General features: G+C 39.2%; 1 protein-coding gene across 1 annotated transcript; it reads right to left on the bottom strand.

Annotated features, from left to right (window-relative positions):
- Positions 1-583: 583 nt before the first annotated feature.
- Positions 584-4,661, bottom strand: hspb7 (heat shock protein family, member 7 (cardiovascular)). Its single transcript, XM_033628247.2, has 3 exons — positions 4,237-4,661; positions 1,434-1,558; positions 584-1,273 (listed from the first exon to the last, which is right to left on the bottom strand). The coding sequence occupies exons 1-3, from the start codon at positions 4,412-4,414 to the stop codon at positions 1,094-1,096; spliced, it is 483 nt and encodes a 160-aa protein (XP_033484138.1). The 5' UTR covers positions 4,415-4,661; the 3' UTR covers positions 584-1,093.
- Positions 4,662-15,531: the final 10,870 nt, after the last annotated feature.

Here is a 15,531-nt window from a genome sequence, read left to right as displayed (position 1 = left end):
ATATAGTATAGTATAGTATAGAACAGTACAGTGTAGTGTATAGTATAGAACAGTACAGTATAGTGTAGTATATAGTATAGTATAGAACAGTACAGTACAGTGTAGTGTATAGCATAGTATAATCTAGTACAGTACAGTATAGTGTAGTGTATAGTATAGTATGGAACAGTACAGTACAGTGTAGTGTATAGTATAGTATAATCTAGTACAGTACAGTATAGTGTAGTGTAAAGTATAGTGTAGTGTAGTGTAGTGTAGTGTGGTGTATAGTATAGTATAGAAGAGTATAGTATAGTATAGAACTGTACAGTACAGTGTAGTGTAGTGTTTAGTATAGTACAATACAGTACAGTACAGTATAGAGTAGTGTAGTGTATATTATAGTATAGTACAGTACAGTATAGTGTAGTGTAGTGTGGTGTATAGTATAGTATAGTATAGTATAGTATAGTATAGAACAGTACAGTACAGTGTAGTGTAGTGTATAGTATAGTATAGAATAGTATAATATACAAATATAGAAATCAGGTTTTTCTAACCTTTGATGAAAACAGTTTGTCATAATTCAATCAAAAGGCTCACACATTGTCAGATGTTTATTGTCAAAGCAGGATAATTTTTATTCACACAAATAATAATATACAATAAATTATTATTAACGTGACAACCATCAATTTCAGAGGTGAGTTTTCGTTTTTAGAACTGTGTTAGAAGTGAACTGATCCGTCAATTGCTCTCTGTGTGTGTGTGTGTGTGTGTGTGTGTGTGTGTGTGTGTGTGTGTGTGTGTGTGTGTGTGTGTGTGCATGTGTCTTTGTGAGAATGCTGTACATGTCCAGCCCCTGTGTCTCAATATGTTACACGTAGGTATGACCTATTGCTGCTGTGTATGGTGGACTATGTCAGAATATAAATGAGCAGCGACAGGCATTGTTGCAGTCACGGAGGAGGATGTGGCATGTTTCATAGAGCGCAGTGCCAACTCTCTGTTGAGTGTTTAAAGTAAAGAATGGTTTGAGTGAAGACAGGAAATAAAGGAAGTTGCATAAAATCACAAAAAGTGAGAGGTTTATGATAAGAAAGCAGGTCCCTCTCTAGATCTTGATCTCGGTGCGGAAGGTTTGTACAAGCTCGTGTTTGGCCGGATGTCGCCGTGCCCTGACTGTTAGGGTCCCCTCAGTGCCCAGTGATGATGTCACTGAGGTGGGGTCCACATCCTCAGGTAGCTGGCACTTGTGTGTGAAAGTGTTCATCACTGAACCATCCTGGGCCAACTGTGAAAGACAGAACATTACAAATGACTTCATTTTTCATGACTGTGGAAAGATGCTGTGTGAAGTGGTTTTTCCACTCAGCAGACCCTAACCCACCCAGACACCAACATTGTTTTAAGGACTTATGTAACCATCGTAAATCAAATGGAAGCCTGCCCACCTTTTCTGCTCGAACTTCAATCTGGTTGTTGGATGTGGTGACGATGACATCTTCAGGGGAGAAGTCTCGCACGTCAACTGTGAACTGGTACGAATCCCCAAGAGTCTTGATATTTCCAGATCCGCCTAAACCCACCACAAGATGAGAGAGGATGTCAGACCACAGGGGGACTCAGATCTTTCTTTCTTTCTTTCTTTCTTTCTTTAACAATTAATTTTCACAGAATTGTCATTGTCACTGCATGCTAAGAGAGGAAACATATTTCTGGTGATAATTACAATGCCTGCAGGTAGTGTTTCATTAGGGATCAATTGTAGACATGTTACAGGCTCTCATTAATTTCAAACACATCATGCTATTGAACATTTTTTACTTATTTTCATTTGTGTTATATGCAGATAACTTAGAATCCATACTAAAATCAAACATTATTTGGGCTCATTATTTCTGTTTCAGTGGGTCTTTCCATAAATGGCCATACACATAACAACAGTCTCAAGGTCACCTCTCTGTTACCTCCAAGGCAGCTGAGAGATTTTAGGTTTTCTAAAGAGGCTGATCTGGCCAAGTGATGTAATTTTAAAACATATACCTTTGTGTTTTGTGAACTTTAAAATAAAAAATGTTAACCCTTCACTACAATTAGCTAAAAAAAATATGTATTTTACATTAAGACCTTTTGACACATCGCAGTGGGAAAATTAATGCTGGCTGAGTCCCATTTAGCTGCTTCATTGTACTTGCATTTGTATAATGCCTTTCTAGTCTTGCGATCATTCAAAGCTGCTTTAGACTTCATGCCACTTTCATCCATTCACAGACACATTCGTACACTAGTGGCTGAGGCTACCATGCACTGTCCCATGCTCATCAGTTTAACATTCACACGCACTAATTTTGGCGTTTCGGTATCTTGCCCAAGTATTCAACAAGTGGACCTGAGAAGCATGGAATTGAATCACCGATCTTACAACTATTAGAAGTGGACGACCTGCTTCACCTCCTGAGCCCACTTTCTAAAGCACTTACTGTTTGAACTGAAATGTGTCATAGCCCATAATGTGGCTCTGATAGTAGTTTATACCATTTATTTGGTTTTCCAACAAATTAATGTAAATACAAACTTAAAAAAAAACAGTTTGTTACTGCCTGAACTGGTCTATTGAGCCTGGTTAAGTATCTTTATAAGCTTTGACAGAGTTAGACCTGGACAAAGCTAGATTGCTAGATTTTTGGAACTGGTTTGAGTTAAATGGCTATGAGAATTAGTTTTCCTAGTTGTGGAACAAAATTGAAAATAATATGATTGCCTCTCTGTGGTTATACCATAGCCAGCACTACAGCATCTTGGCTGTATATCTTATTGTATAAAGTAGGCAGCTACAGAGAGTCACTGTGAAGTCACAGATCAGATAAATCAATAGTGTGATTTCAGCATTTGTTTTTAGCAGATACTATGAATTTTTTCTCTTCCCCAGCCACTTGCTAACTTTGTCTCTCTCCTGTTTTGTGCCGGGCAGTTAGCCAACAGATCCATCAGAGGCATTTCACTAAAAAATGAAGTAGATGAGAGCAGAGTTTGGAGGAGGGAAAACAATGAGCTAAATAAAAGGCTAAATAAGGACTGTATTGCTGAGAGGAACTGCAGAGTGGGGTGAAACTTTTCACTATGTGCGACCCCTTTCACATTACACATCATAGTCACTTAATCTGTGGTTAATATAAAAAGTATTGATGAGTGCAGCTTTGATGATCTGTATGGGGATACAGTAGAGAAACACGTGATCATCATACAGTCTGATGCATCAGTGTCTGTCTGTCCTCAGTGGGTCTGAGCTCAGTGAAGAACTAACACATGACACAATGACTGGAAATGCTCGTGTGTGAGATATTAGCTCTGACTTAACGTATGCAGGTCAGCTTGACAGTGTGACATCATTCCAACTGCGTGTGCGTGTGTATGTATTTGCTGTGTACACTGGTCACCGGGCAACCATCTGGTCATTCCTTATGCAGGCGTCATTCCAGATACTCAGTGTGTGAAGTCACACATGGCAGTCAGTACAGCATTCCCCGGCTTGCTTGTGTGCGTGCATGTGTGAGTATGTGTGTGTGTGTGTGTGTGCCTTGCTTTCCCTTTAGCTGCACCCACCCTCAGGCTCCTGTGATGCACCTATGGGATTCCAACAATGGTTCCAAAACACTTGAGCTCTGCCCCTGACACATGGGCCGCACGGACTCTGAGTCCCTTTAAAGTTCAGATGACACACATTGACACTTCTGTGTGTGCCAGCAGTGAGCCAATACAGAACTGTTCACACTGGATTCGCACATGACTGAGCTAGAGGATGAACCAAGCACTGTAAAGTGAAATGTGTCTTGACCTTAATGTGCATTTGTAGACGCTTGGAAAACCTGGAAGAGAAAGCCAAGCAGTGCCTCCCTTTCTTCAAAAATGCAGCTCCAACTTGGGTTTTCTTTTGTGTAAATCTGTTTTCTTTCCATTTTTCTTTTTACACTTTAGTTACACCATCAAACTATGGCTGCACTCTTGCTTAGAAACATATTTGTACACACACATCAACCACCAATTGCCTTCGTCTTTTGAACTCAGTCCTCCCTCCTCTGAACTGTCACCTCGGCCATATTTTATCACTGCTTTATGTAGAAAAACACCCCACTTTACACAAATCTCTTCCAAGCACAGACATAAATCTGTCTCCTCAACCTGCTGTTGCTATCATTTCAAACCACTTTTGTATACAAAATGAGTTACAGAGACCTTAAATTGCTTCAAACTTACTGGAAAACCCCAAGGTATCACTCCCAGGACCCATGAAGGACCCAAAGTCCTCAGCGAACAGTCCCCGGCTTTTCTCCATGTATGGGTTACTAGAGGATGAAGATGAGGACGAGGACGAGGATGAAGTCTGGTGGAAACTACGCTCCGATCGATAGGCAGAGGAGTTGGTCGCACTCATGGATGGGTGAGAGTGCTGGGGAAGGCAGAGGAGGAGAGTGAAGGGAGGGAAAGAGGGAGGCGGAGAGAGTTGCTTCTTCTTGTGGCTCCTCTGGGAGTCTTCCAGAGGCTTAAATGTAAGAAATAATTCACACAGCTCTTCTGTTGTCCTTCTGTTCTTTCTGTCCTTTTTCTCTCTATATTTTTTCTTGCTTGTGTTAGGTAAAATCACTTGTTTTCCCACTCTCCTGCAGCCACCCAGCCTTGGCCCTTATATACTCTATGGCCCCATGTTTGGTTGGGCGGTTGCGCACGTGTGTCAGAGCTCATTGGGAAAGGGTAATGGTGTTCTATATTTATCGTGAGACTCACCAAGCGATCGACACAGGGGTCTGTGGTTTGAAATGTTCTGGGCATTGAGGCTATGAGGTTAAGAGCAGGCGAGAGAGAGAGCGGGGTTTGATAGAGAGAGGTAGAGAAAGAGCAGAGGGTAAGGGGGGGCAACAGTTGTCATTTCAGACACACCATCCCTGAAATAGCTTCCCTCTCCTCTCTTTAATTCTCCCCCTGCACTCCACTGCTCCATCAATCTGTTCTGCTCTCCTAACATCCAGCGCCTTTGTCCTGAAACTGGATCCTCACATGGTTCTGCCATTAAGTGTCCAATGTTTTCACAGCATGGTTTCATCTCATTAGAGAGACTTCTGACATCTGTTTATTGATTTAATCTCTCATATGTTAAACCTCTGAGCACACAACATTAACGCCAAATGATTTGTTGGAAAACGCTGCTTTCTCCCGCTGAGCTGGGTGGAAGTGAATTGAAAAGTGAAAAGGGGAGCCTTGCCTCTTATCTCAGAGGATAAGTTAAGAGCAAAACAAAGATGGAAAGAATGTGCTTGAAAACAAAGCCGTCAGAGGGAGCAGGGGACTTAGTAGTGACATTGCTTTGTGGCTATTAATATCTGCACAGAGAGCACAGGCCATCATGATTAGAAAACACTCTCTGCTCTCCTCTCTGGTTGCTGACAGCATATCCATTAAAATCCATTTATGGGCTCATTGACATTATTATATTTGATTTATTTGATTTGTACGTTGTCTTTGCAGCCAAGAGTGGATTGCCTATGAAATGTGTGACATATACAAGGCATCATTCTGTTATTGATTGACACCACAATGCCAAACATCAAATAGCTGCCATCACAGTTATCCTGAAATCGAAATTCAAGGCAGTGCGCTGTTGAAATAAAACTCACTAAGGTTGCCGTCTTTTGTTTTGAAGCTATGTTTGAAAGGTTACCCAGCATTACAAATGACACCACACAGTGATATGTGCTTTCAGTCTTATCAGATAAGAGCTCTATAGCTCAGAGCCCCCAGCTGAAGGTCTAAATTCAGCCCAGCAACTCACTGTCTCCCTGTCAGCGAGCACACAGAGCCTCCTCCCCTCCATAGTAACAGCAGTAACACTTTTGGCTCATACTGACATTTGATTAAAAAACGATGTTTTCCACCTCTGATTGTGCTGTCATTGAGACCAAAGCAAGTGGTTGTCTGCAAAATGTGTTATGAAATGTCACTGATGTTGGTCACACAAATTTCTAATTAATGTCTTCGGGCATTTTGACACACGAAAGGTCAAACTGAACTCAGCTGGTATCTCGGTTTTTTAAAAAGTTGAATATATTACAAAGGGCTGCTTTTTTAAATTATTCAATGAAATAAACATCTTTTACTCCAATCAGCGGTTCTCAATCTGGGGGTTGGGACCACAGATGGGGTGCAAGGTAAGTGTGAAAATACTTAACAAAAATAAAATAAAATAAAATTAAATTAAATTAAATTAAACAAAATTAAATTAAATCATATTAAATTGAATTTAATTAAACTAAATTAAATTAAATTAAATTAAAGTCTAATGATGTGAAATAGTCCATATTTCATAATAAATGAAAAAGCAAAGATTTTTTAAATTTTATTTATAGATTAAATTAAATTAAATTAAATCAATAAATAAATAAAAATCTTTGCTTTTTTATTTATAATGAAGTATGGATCGTTTCACATCTTCAACCTTTGCAAAAACCATTTAAGTTACATTACATTTGGTTGAACTGCTTGCAACTCATAAACAAAAGGCAGCCTGTAAAGGGGTCAAATCAAATCCCTGAAATCTGCCAACCTCTCATATGCAGCATCAAATTATGCCTTATTCAGAAATTTGAAAACTGGTTACATCACACCCAAAAACAAACAAACAAACAAAAAACAAACTGTAGGATGCCTTATTCCATTAGCACTGGTGTTCGAATAAACAATCAGGACTGTATCAATAAAGAGCCCAGACTGCTATATTAGAGAAATGATGGGATGAAAGTGACTGAGGGGTGTGTGCAGGGAAGGTCCAGTAGGAATTGGGTGAGCACCAATGGGTGAGATGACGAGAGTTGGACAAAGATGAGAGGTTGTCGAATAGAGACACTGAGATAAAGGAGAGATTAATAAACAAAAGGTTGGAATGGGAAAGGCTGGAAAACATAGTAAAGCGCCAACAGGTTGTTGCATTCAAGACACCCTGAAAGTGGGACATTTCTCCGCTGGAGCCTCAATAATCAATAAAGACAGAAAAGCATTGTCACAGTGTGAAATAAAGGAGTTTACAAGTAAAAGTTTGGAGTATGAAGCGAGGTGGATCGCATATGAAATATGGTTTGTACAGTTGAATGCATCTAATTTAGCAGATGATTAAATTTTATGTGTAATATATTTTGTTGAAATTATGTTGGGATGATTACTTTTCTTTTTTTCTTTCACTTTTAATTAAAATTGTGATTTGTAGAGAACAGAAAGGCAGGCTTGCAACCAGAAAGTTGCTGGCTCCTTACACTTAAATACATAAATACATTTTGGCTGGGGGTAAATAATGTTCATCCTGCAGTTAATTTAGCACCAAAGATAGAGACAACATTTTTAAATAATATAATAATGATATGAAATATTGCCAAGAATAACTTCAGGCAGCCGGCCAGGAACACAGGGATTATGACAAACAGTGTGACAGGAAGAAACGTAAGAGAGTCAGTCTGATCTAGCTTTCAGTAATCCACCTTGTCTCACCGTGACATTGAGTCACCTCTATATGTGTGTGTTTGTGTATGCATTCCTATCTGCCTACATGGAGCACTGACACACACACACACACACACACACACACAAACACTTGTGTTTGGGTTGCGTCTGCCTCAGCTGCTGCGTGTTACATAATGTCGCAGGCAGAGTGACGAGTCCCACAGTGACAGACACACAGTGGCTGAGCTGGAAGGTCATTTCACTGCTGCTAATTTATTTTCATAAGTAGATGGTCAGCTTTGTAGGCAAATGCAGTTACACACATATTCATGAACACTAGGCCTATAAGACTGGGGGCGCCACTCACTGCTTCACCGACCTTCATATGGTAATATCCTTCTATAAAAAGCTGCACTTCCCTTGAAAAACATGTTTTTGAAACATTTATTCATATTTTTATTTAAATGTAGATATTATTCTGCCTTAAATTTGAATAATATAAATACTGAAATGTGCATTTGTTGGACTAAGAAAAATATTTTTTAAAAGTTTAATTTTACTGAAAATGTAAAAAAGGGAAAAAAAGCATTTACATTTCATCCATTTACTTTTTAAAAAAAATGTAACTGCTCTATTTTAATCCAGTAACAGACAGAATAAGCCAATGAACTGCTGATTTTATTTCATTTGACTAGGATGCAATCAGTCATTCAGCCAAAATATAGGGGAAAAAAGGTTAATTAAAAGTTTTCCTTTAAAACTTTTTTTTTTGTTATTAGAGAGCAGCATTTTATATTATGCATCATTGTTTGAGTTGTTGTTAACATAAAAAAAATATTGATTAATGCAGCTTTAAGACATAAGCTTTAAGACTAATTCTATTAGAAATCAAAACATTTGTCTAGAGGGTAGATCTCAAATCACCTCTGTCTTCACTCCAATACGTGATAATCTTGATTTCTTACCACGTGTAACAGAACCTGGTATCTCTAACCTTGGTGATTTATCTGATGGATTCACATTAATGTATTTTAATCAATGAATTGACAGTGTTCCAAAACAGGACTTTTCCCATTACTTACATATAAAGGATTTTGTTGGGAAGGACACTACTGCTCTCAAATCAGAGTCCGTCATGCACAGAGAGGCAGCGTTTCTTACTACAGGAGGGAAATTCGATAAGCTTTTTTCATAATATCTCAAAGGGCATGGTCCTATAGGCACATGTCAGTTGAAGGAAATGTGGGAAAATGAGCTAAATATAAATATTACAGATGATAAATGAGATGGTGAATGGGAAAGTGCAAAAATCTAAAGTGTTTGTAATAGAATAAAAGCTATTCACAGAGCTCATATATCCTCTTTCCATCACTGTAAGTTTAATATGGACTTCTCCTCTCAATGCCTCAAGTGCAAAATAGAGGTAGTCTCAGCCACTGGGGTCTTGCTGGAAGATATAGATGTTTTGGGATGTTATTGGGCAGGAAATTAATAAAATCTTAGCCACTGATCTAAGAAATGATCCAAAATACATGCTACATGGTATATCAAATGGTTTAAAGGTAAACTCTATAAACAGCTAACATTCTGTGCAAGTAAGTGCATACTTCTGAATTGGATATCAGACAGAATTCCAGCTAAAACACAATGGCATCAGGTCATACTTGAATATATTTCTTTGGATTATTTGACGTGTATCCTGCACTCGAAAGATGGTGTGTTGCATAGAACATGGGAGCATTTTATGTCTTATATTGATATTGGATATTTCAACTATTCTCACAAGAGGGTTTATGTGGTGGGGGACTAACGTGTCTTGTCATTCGTTTTTCTGTCTTTTAGTTATAGTGCGTAATTCCTGAGTCTCTTACCTTTATAGATGTTTGATTTGTAAGCCAAGTTGTGTTGTTCTGTTTGTATATTCCCCTTGAAATTTGATAAACATATTAAAAAAAAAGAAAATAATTTCCTACTGCTTTGTTTACTGTTGCTTGTATACACATTACAAGACTAAATGTACAGAATACACAGGAGCAGCAGGTTCAGTCGACATCCTGTGATACAACTGGGTTTGATTGCTGTAGTGCTCAAGTTCTAAATGTCAAATCAATATTGTGAAGTTGTAAGTTGAATTTATAAAATAAATCCTATTGCTGTTTGTTTCCCTCTCAGTTTATGAAATTAAATCTCAGCTAATCTTGGATTTAGTTTTGTATTTCACTGCTCTGTAAGCAAGAGGACATTTAGAGGACATTTAACCTGTAACTTGGCCCTCTATTTATTTGTGAATATATTCATTTTGAGTTTTTGGATTTGAATACTGTGTGACGTAATATGATTTGCCTTTTATCATATTTGCCTGAGGTGAAACGTCCCAGGTTGTCAACGATGATTGTTTGTGAGAGTTAAGCAAAGTACCCTCCTGTCTGGCTCTATGGTCGCCTAGATGTTCTGTTCCCATGGAAACAAGTTTTTACACTGAGAAAAGCAGTCGGTATGTGTGTACATTTCCATGGTGCATATGTGCGTGTATGCGTGAGAGTGTGACTGACGCTCACAGCATGCAGAATTCAAATCTCTATAATAACACAAGTGCTAAATGAAAACCTGAAGGGGAGGAGGAACTGAAGCAAATAAACATTAACTTAAGGCTCATTTGGAATCTGTGTGTGTGTGTGTGTGTGTGTGTGTGTGTGTGTGTGTGTTGTACAGGATCTGAACAATGATTACCATGACCTTGAGCACTCTGCTGGAATTCAGAAACAAAACCTTGATTTCCTACAAAGTGTGAAACATTTACAGGACTCATGATCACTGCTCCATGTTGAATGTCCTCTTCTGGCCTCCGGGGGTTTTCAAATGAGTCTTTGAAGCCAATCACTGACAAAAGGAAGGTCATAGCAATGACATCTGCTCATATCCATTTGAGGTGTAAAATGGTAATCACACCGAATAGAGCTCTCATGGTAATGGAGGACAGATAATCATAATAAAACTTTTAATTCACCACCTTGTTTCTGAAAATCAAACAAAATAAAAAAAGTTTTTGAACACCAGTGGTGCTATGGAGCAAAGTTTTGTAAGTGGGTGCCCATCATATCATGCTATTTCACTGACCAGTAGTTGAGGGCCTGGAAAGTTAACAGCTTTGCCATGGTTCCCACACCGTCTTAAAAATCAAATTCAAGGACCATTCAAGGACTTTCCAAGCCCCGTTTCCTCAAATTCAAGGACCAAACATGACATAGTTTGAGACTTGCATATGTCAACTATCAGGCTGCTTAAAGAAATGGGAATTCAAGGTCAGGCCCAGCGTCAGGCCCTCAAAGCCACTTGGGCCCCAGCAGGGTACAAGGGAGTAAAACCAGGTGTTGCCGATGAGCCCTCTGGAGGTGTCATGGGCCTTTCATCGAAAGCATGGCTCCAATTCTAAACCACAATCACAAGTATGTGCAAAAACAATCGATTAAATTCCATTAAACTCTACCTCAGTTACAGTTAGGTACATTTTGCTCCTGATAGTTTCTTCTCTCTTCCTTCCTCTCTTCTTTCATCAAGATGTGGGAATAGATGGAGGAAGAGTGTATGGCCCGGACAGGCGGGGGAGAGTTCAGTCCCCACAGATGTCTCTCCTTGGCTCTGCCTTCCCTATGCTCCTTCTTACTTCTCTATCTACCTTTGCTCTTTCCTACTTTTCTATCCGCCTAACCCTTTGGATCCCACTCAGACCCCCAGATGACACTATTACTCCCACTCATAGTCTCAGGTATGTGCATCAGGGATTGGAACATATACTCCTAAACTGAACTGACCAAATTCAAAGACCCAACATGACAAGGTGGAGACACACATCGAGGTCGATCACTGTTAGAGGATATTTATAATGAGAACCAGCAGGCTTTACGGAAGCTTATAGACAACAATTAAAAAGAGAGAAAGGCTTTAATGTGTGAAAACTCCTCAAATGTGCTGTGTAGGTGATGGCATGTGGTGCGTACAACAATGACGCAATTGCAAGAGAAATGCAGACAGCAAAAAGTTGGCTATTTACTAATGTTGAGTAAAAACTAAATCTAAAGGATCTCAGTTTCTATTCTTGCAGAAAATCAATACATTCACAGACTTGGTCTCTGTTTATGTCTACTTTCTTTATAAAACTTTCAAGGCCTTAATTCTTTCCTCTTAAATTCACAAACTTTTGAAGATTTCAAGGACCCATGGGTATGGGGTGCTGTTTGTAAAGTGTCTCACACTGAAAATAACATCAACATTTTGTCACATTTAGCTTCAAACAATGTTTAAAAAAGTGTTGTGAATTTTTTAACGTCACCTTTAACCACATTTACAGCAATATTTGTTAACTTAGAAATATATTAAATAGTTAAATCTAAATATTAAATGTGGTACCTAAATGTTAAATGTTAAATGTTAAATCTAAATCTAAATCTAAATGCTAAATCTAAATCTAAATCTAAATCTAAATCTAAGTGCTAAATCTAAATATAAATCTAAATGTTAAATCTAAATCTAAATCTAAATATTAAATCTAAATCTAAATGTTAAATCTAAATGCTAAATATAAATCTAAATATAAATGCTAAATCTAAATCTAAATGTTAAATGTTAAATCTAAATGTTTTGGGTGAAACTAAATATTTAGCTAATATGCAAATTCACACTGCCGATCACCGGAAGTACCAAAATAAAAGCTGAAGATGGCCAGACTGTGTTTATAGAATCAAATAACAAATTAAAACCAACTTATCGGGGGAAATGGACACTTGAACATACATTAGCGTGATAATAACTACCTAAAATAACAAGAAACATGTTTGGAGAAATTTTATTTGACATGTACTTTGAGTTGTTAGTGTCCCTTTGGAGGGACTAACAACCTAAGCTAAGCTAACAACCATTAGCTCTTAGCCCTGTTAGCGGTGTCTGTAATGACTCATTAACTCTTAAATGGTCCGTGAATTTTTTTTTTTTTCCAGCGGATATCTAAGTTACAACATGACTGAGCTAGCAAAGCAGTTTTGTGTTGCTATGTGTGGTATTTATTCAGTTTTGGAAAAACCACGATGTCTAGAAAGCATCAGTGGCTGCAGCAGCAGCAGCAGCAGCAGCAAAGCTAACATCAGGACGTCATCTGTTAAAAGCCTCCCATTGTCGGATACGACATGAAACTACTCCAGTTAGCTCAATCATGTTGTAACTAAGACATCCACTGGAAAAAAAAAATTTTTTCACGCCAATGTTTTATAAGGTAGGAAATAGATTCTTTGCATTTGTGAGGTCTCAAGGATTCACACAAAGATTTTTGGTGAAAAAGTATAATTGTGTTTGTTTACAGGAAAACTCCTCCAGACCCTACCTTTAAAGGTAGGGTCTGGAGGAGGGGATTTTCCAGTTGCCGTTTGTAAACACACATTCAAATTTGGCCCCTCCTATCAGGCTCAACTCTCCCGGGTGTACGGAGCCCGGAGGTATGGAAGAAGGCTTCACAGAAGAGGTTCAGGCAAGGATCGCGCTGGTGCACGCTCGGACATGCTCGGATACGCTCAGGCACGGCATCTGCGCACATTCATTGGCTGGGGAAATCTCCGCCCAGAAGCGGTCTGAGCTCACAAAAACATCAAAATACAGTTAAAGGGCAGGAGCTCTGCAAACAGAGTCACCACCACACATGAGTAGAAGCCCATAGGTGATGATTAAGCAGGATTTCATTTGTATATGTCTATATTTTGTTTTGTTTGACAATCCTCCAGATCCTACCTTTAAAGCAGCTGTGCTTGATATTTGATCGTAACAACCTGCAGAGAATTATCACATCTCCTTGGCTTTACAAAGCTGTGTAGTGCATTTCAGCTCATTGTTTAGCTGCCTGTCTGCAACTTTAATGTTTCGGTTCACTCTCACAGCTCTCATAGCAACCTGCTGTCATTCCCAGAGCGCCAAATACCGACATTTTGTCACACCTCTCAGGGTCTGACTGCAATGCACAGTGCACCCTTCAGCAAATCTATGTAATGCACAGCTGAAACACATTGTGACACATGGTTAAAAGTTGTCACGGTTGGGTTTAGGCAACAAAACTACTTGGTTGGGTTTACCAAAAAAAATCATGTTTCAGGTTAAAATCAGTACATTTGTTATGTATAAATAACGTAAGGTTACAAAAATATGTGAGTGACATCAGTGTGTAAATTACATGACGTTACATTAAAACAACACTGACTTTTGCATTCAAATGGGACATACGGTGTGGTCTCCTGGCTCAAAGTCTGGTTTTGTTTTATCTACCCACCTCTCCTCCCTTCTGCCCTATGCAGACATTCTCGCTCTTTATCTTATGTCAGTTGCTCTCAGCGTCAAGTATTGCCACGGATGGGTTTACATCAGAGTTTGTTTAAAGCCCAGTGCATCTTGTAAGGGGTGCCTTTGCATTCACAGCTGCTCTTTCAAGTTTTTGCTGCCACAGTAATTTCACAAGGCTCAGAGTTGTGACCTTACTTCTCAAACAGTCACACTTGCTGTTAAGGCTGAAAAGCTCATTTAAATTCTCAGGATATGATGCACACGCACCAGTTTTGCACATACAGTATAATGGTCCTAACAAGAAAGACATAACTTAAGCATTTCAGTCTTTTTGGTATATAAACTTAATGGTCTGTGTGAGTACGCCATCTCTTGGCTTCTCCTTATAAAACAGATGCCTCAGAAGGAGCTCAGTGGCATTTGTTGGCCTCAAAGCTGAAGAGAGCCCTCAGCTGCTTTGGAAAGTTGCCCTCTTTCTGCTGCATCAGGTCAGAAGGTCTTTGGTGACACCCCAACCATTGGGTGTGGACATCAAGGGGCTGAGGGGACAGTCCGATGCAGACTCCAGCTTCTCCCATTAGTCACGATGGGCCTTACAAAGAGGAATACCTATACCCAAACTGGCGGTAATTTTAGTGAAAACATGAAGAAAAAGAAAGAAATCTCTACATTGAGTGAGAGGCAGGGTACACCCTGGACAGGTCACCAGACTATCACAGGGCTAACACATAGAGACAAACAACCATTCACATCTAAGGGCAATTTAGAGTGACCAACTGGAGGAAGGAAGCCGGAGTACCCGGCGAAAACCCACGCTGACACGGGGAGAACATGCACAGAGGGGCTCCCTCCTGGGATCGAACCAGGAACCCCCTCTTGCTGTGAGACGACAGTGCTAACAATCACACCACCGTGCCACCCATTCTTTTCCGTGTGACTTAATTTATTTACTCAAAATAGAAAGTATAAATACAGAATGATCTGATAAGACCCAGCTGACTGCATTTAATTCATGCCCCTTAAAGTAGGTACACACAAATTTAAGCACCTAGGAATCTGGGTCACACATGACTTTAAGGACCTCTTTAAAGCTGATTTCCCCCCTCTGCTGCATCCCCTGAAACAGGATTTGGAACACTGTTTACCTGGAGTTTACTGCCTTTATCATTAGGAGGACAGTCAGTACAATCAACATTAATGTGCTGTCCCAATTTTTTATATGCCTGTCTATCAAAATCAAATCAAATTAATACAAAATTTTGATTACTACCCTTTGCTCCTTGTGCTATGTTTGTTGCAGCAGTGACTGACCTACTCTTCTCAGTCAAGAGTCCCTCTAAGTTTGGGGAAAATTTTGTGCAGACTTACATCCATGCTGCATTTTTAATTCGAGGGGGGTGCGTAGCTCCTGATGTCACTCGACGAATCAACATTTTTCTTTCCATGGTATACAAAATTAAAGCACCCCTTAAAAGGTAGACAATTTCCCAACACTGTATGTGTAAGATAACTGAATTGTTCTGCAGTGACAGACATTCAGTTTATCAGGTACAATGTAGTCCAATATACAAAGGCATAGGTTTTGGGGGGGGGGGGGCACAGGGGACATGAACCCCTTAATATTTAGATATTTGTCAATATTTGTCCCCTATCAATAAAAACATAAAGGTAGCAGAGAACTTTTGATGTGACATAGTTGAAGATGTCTACACTCTAAACTGATGCAGAGAAGCCACAAATTGGTACATG

The sequence above is a fragment of the Epinephelus lanceolatus genome, chromosome 8, assembly GCF_041903045.1.
Source record: "Epinephelus lanceolatus isolate andai-2023 chromosome 8, ASM4190304v1, whole genome shotgun sequence".
NCBI lineage: Eukaryota > Metazoa > Chordata > Actinopteri > Perciformes > Serranidae > Epinephelus > Epinephelus lanceolatus.
Note: the sequence above shows the minus strand (reverse complement) of the source record. Positions and strands in the feature narration are given on the sequence as shown.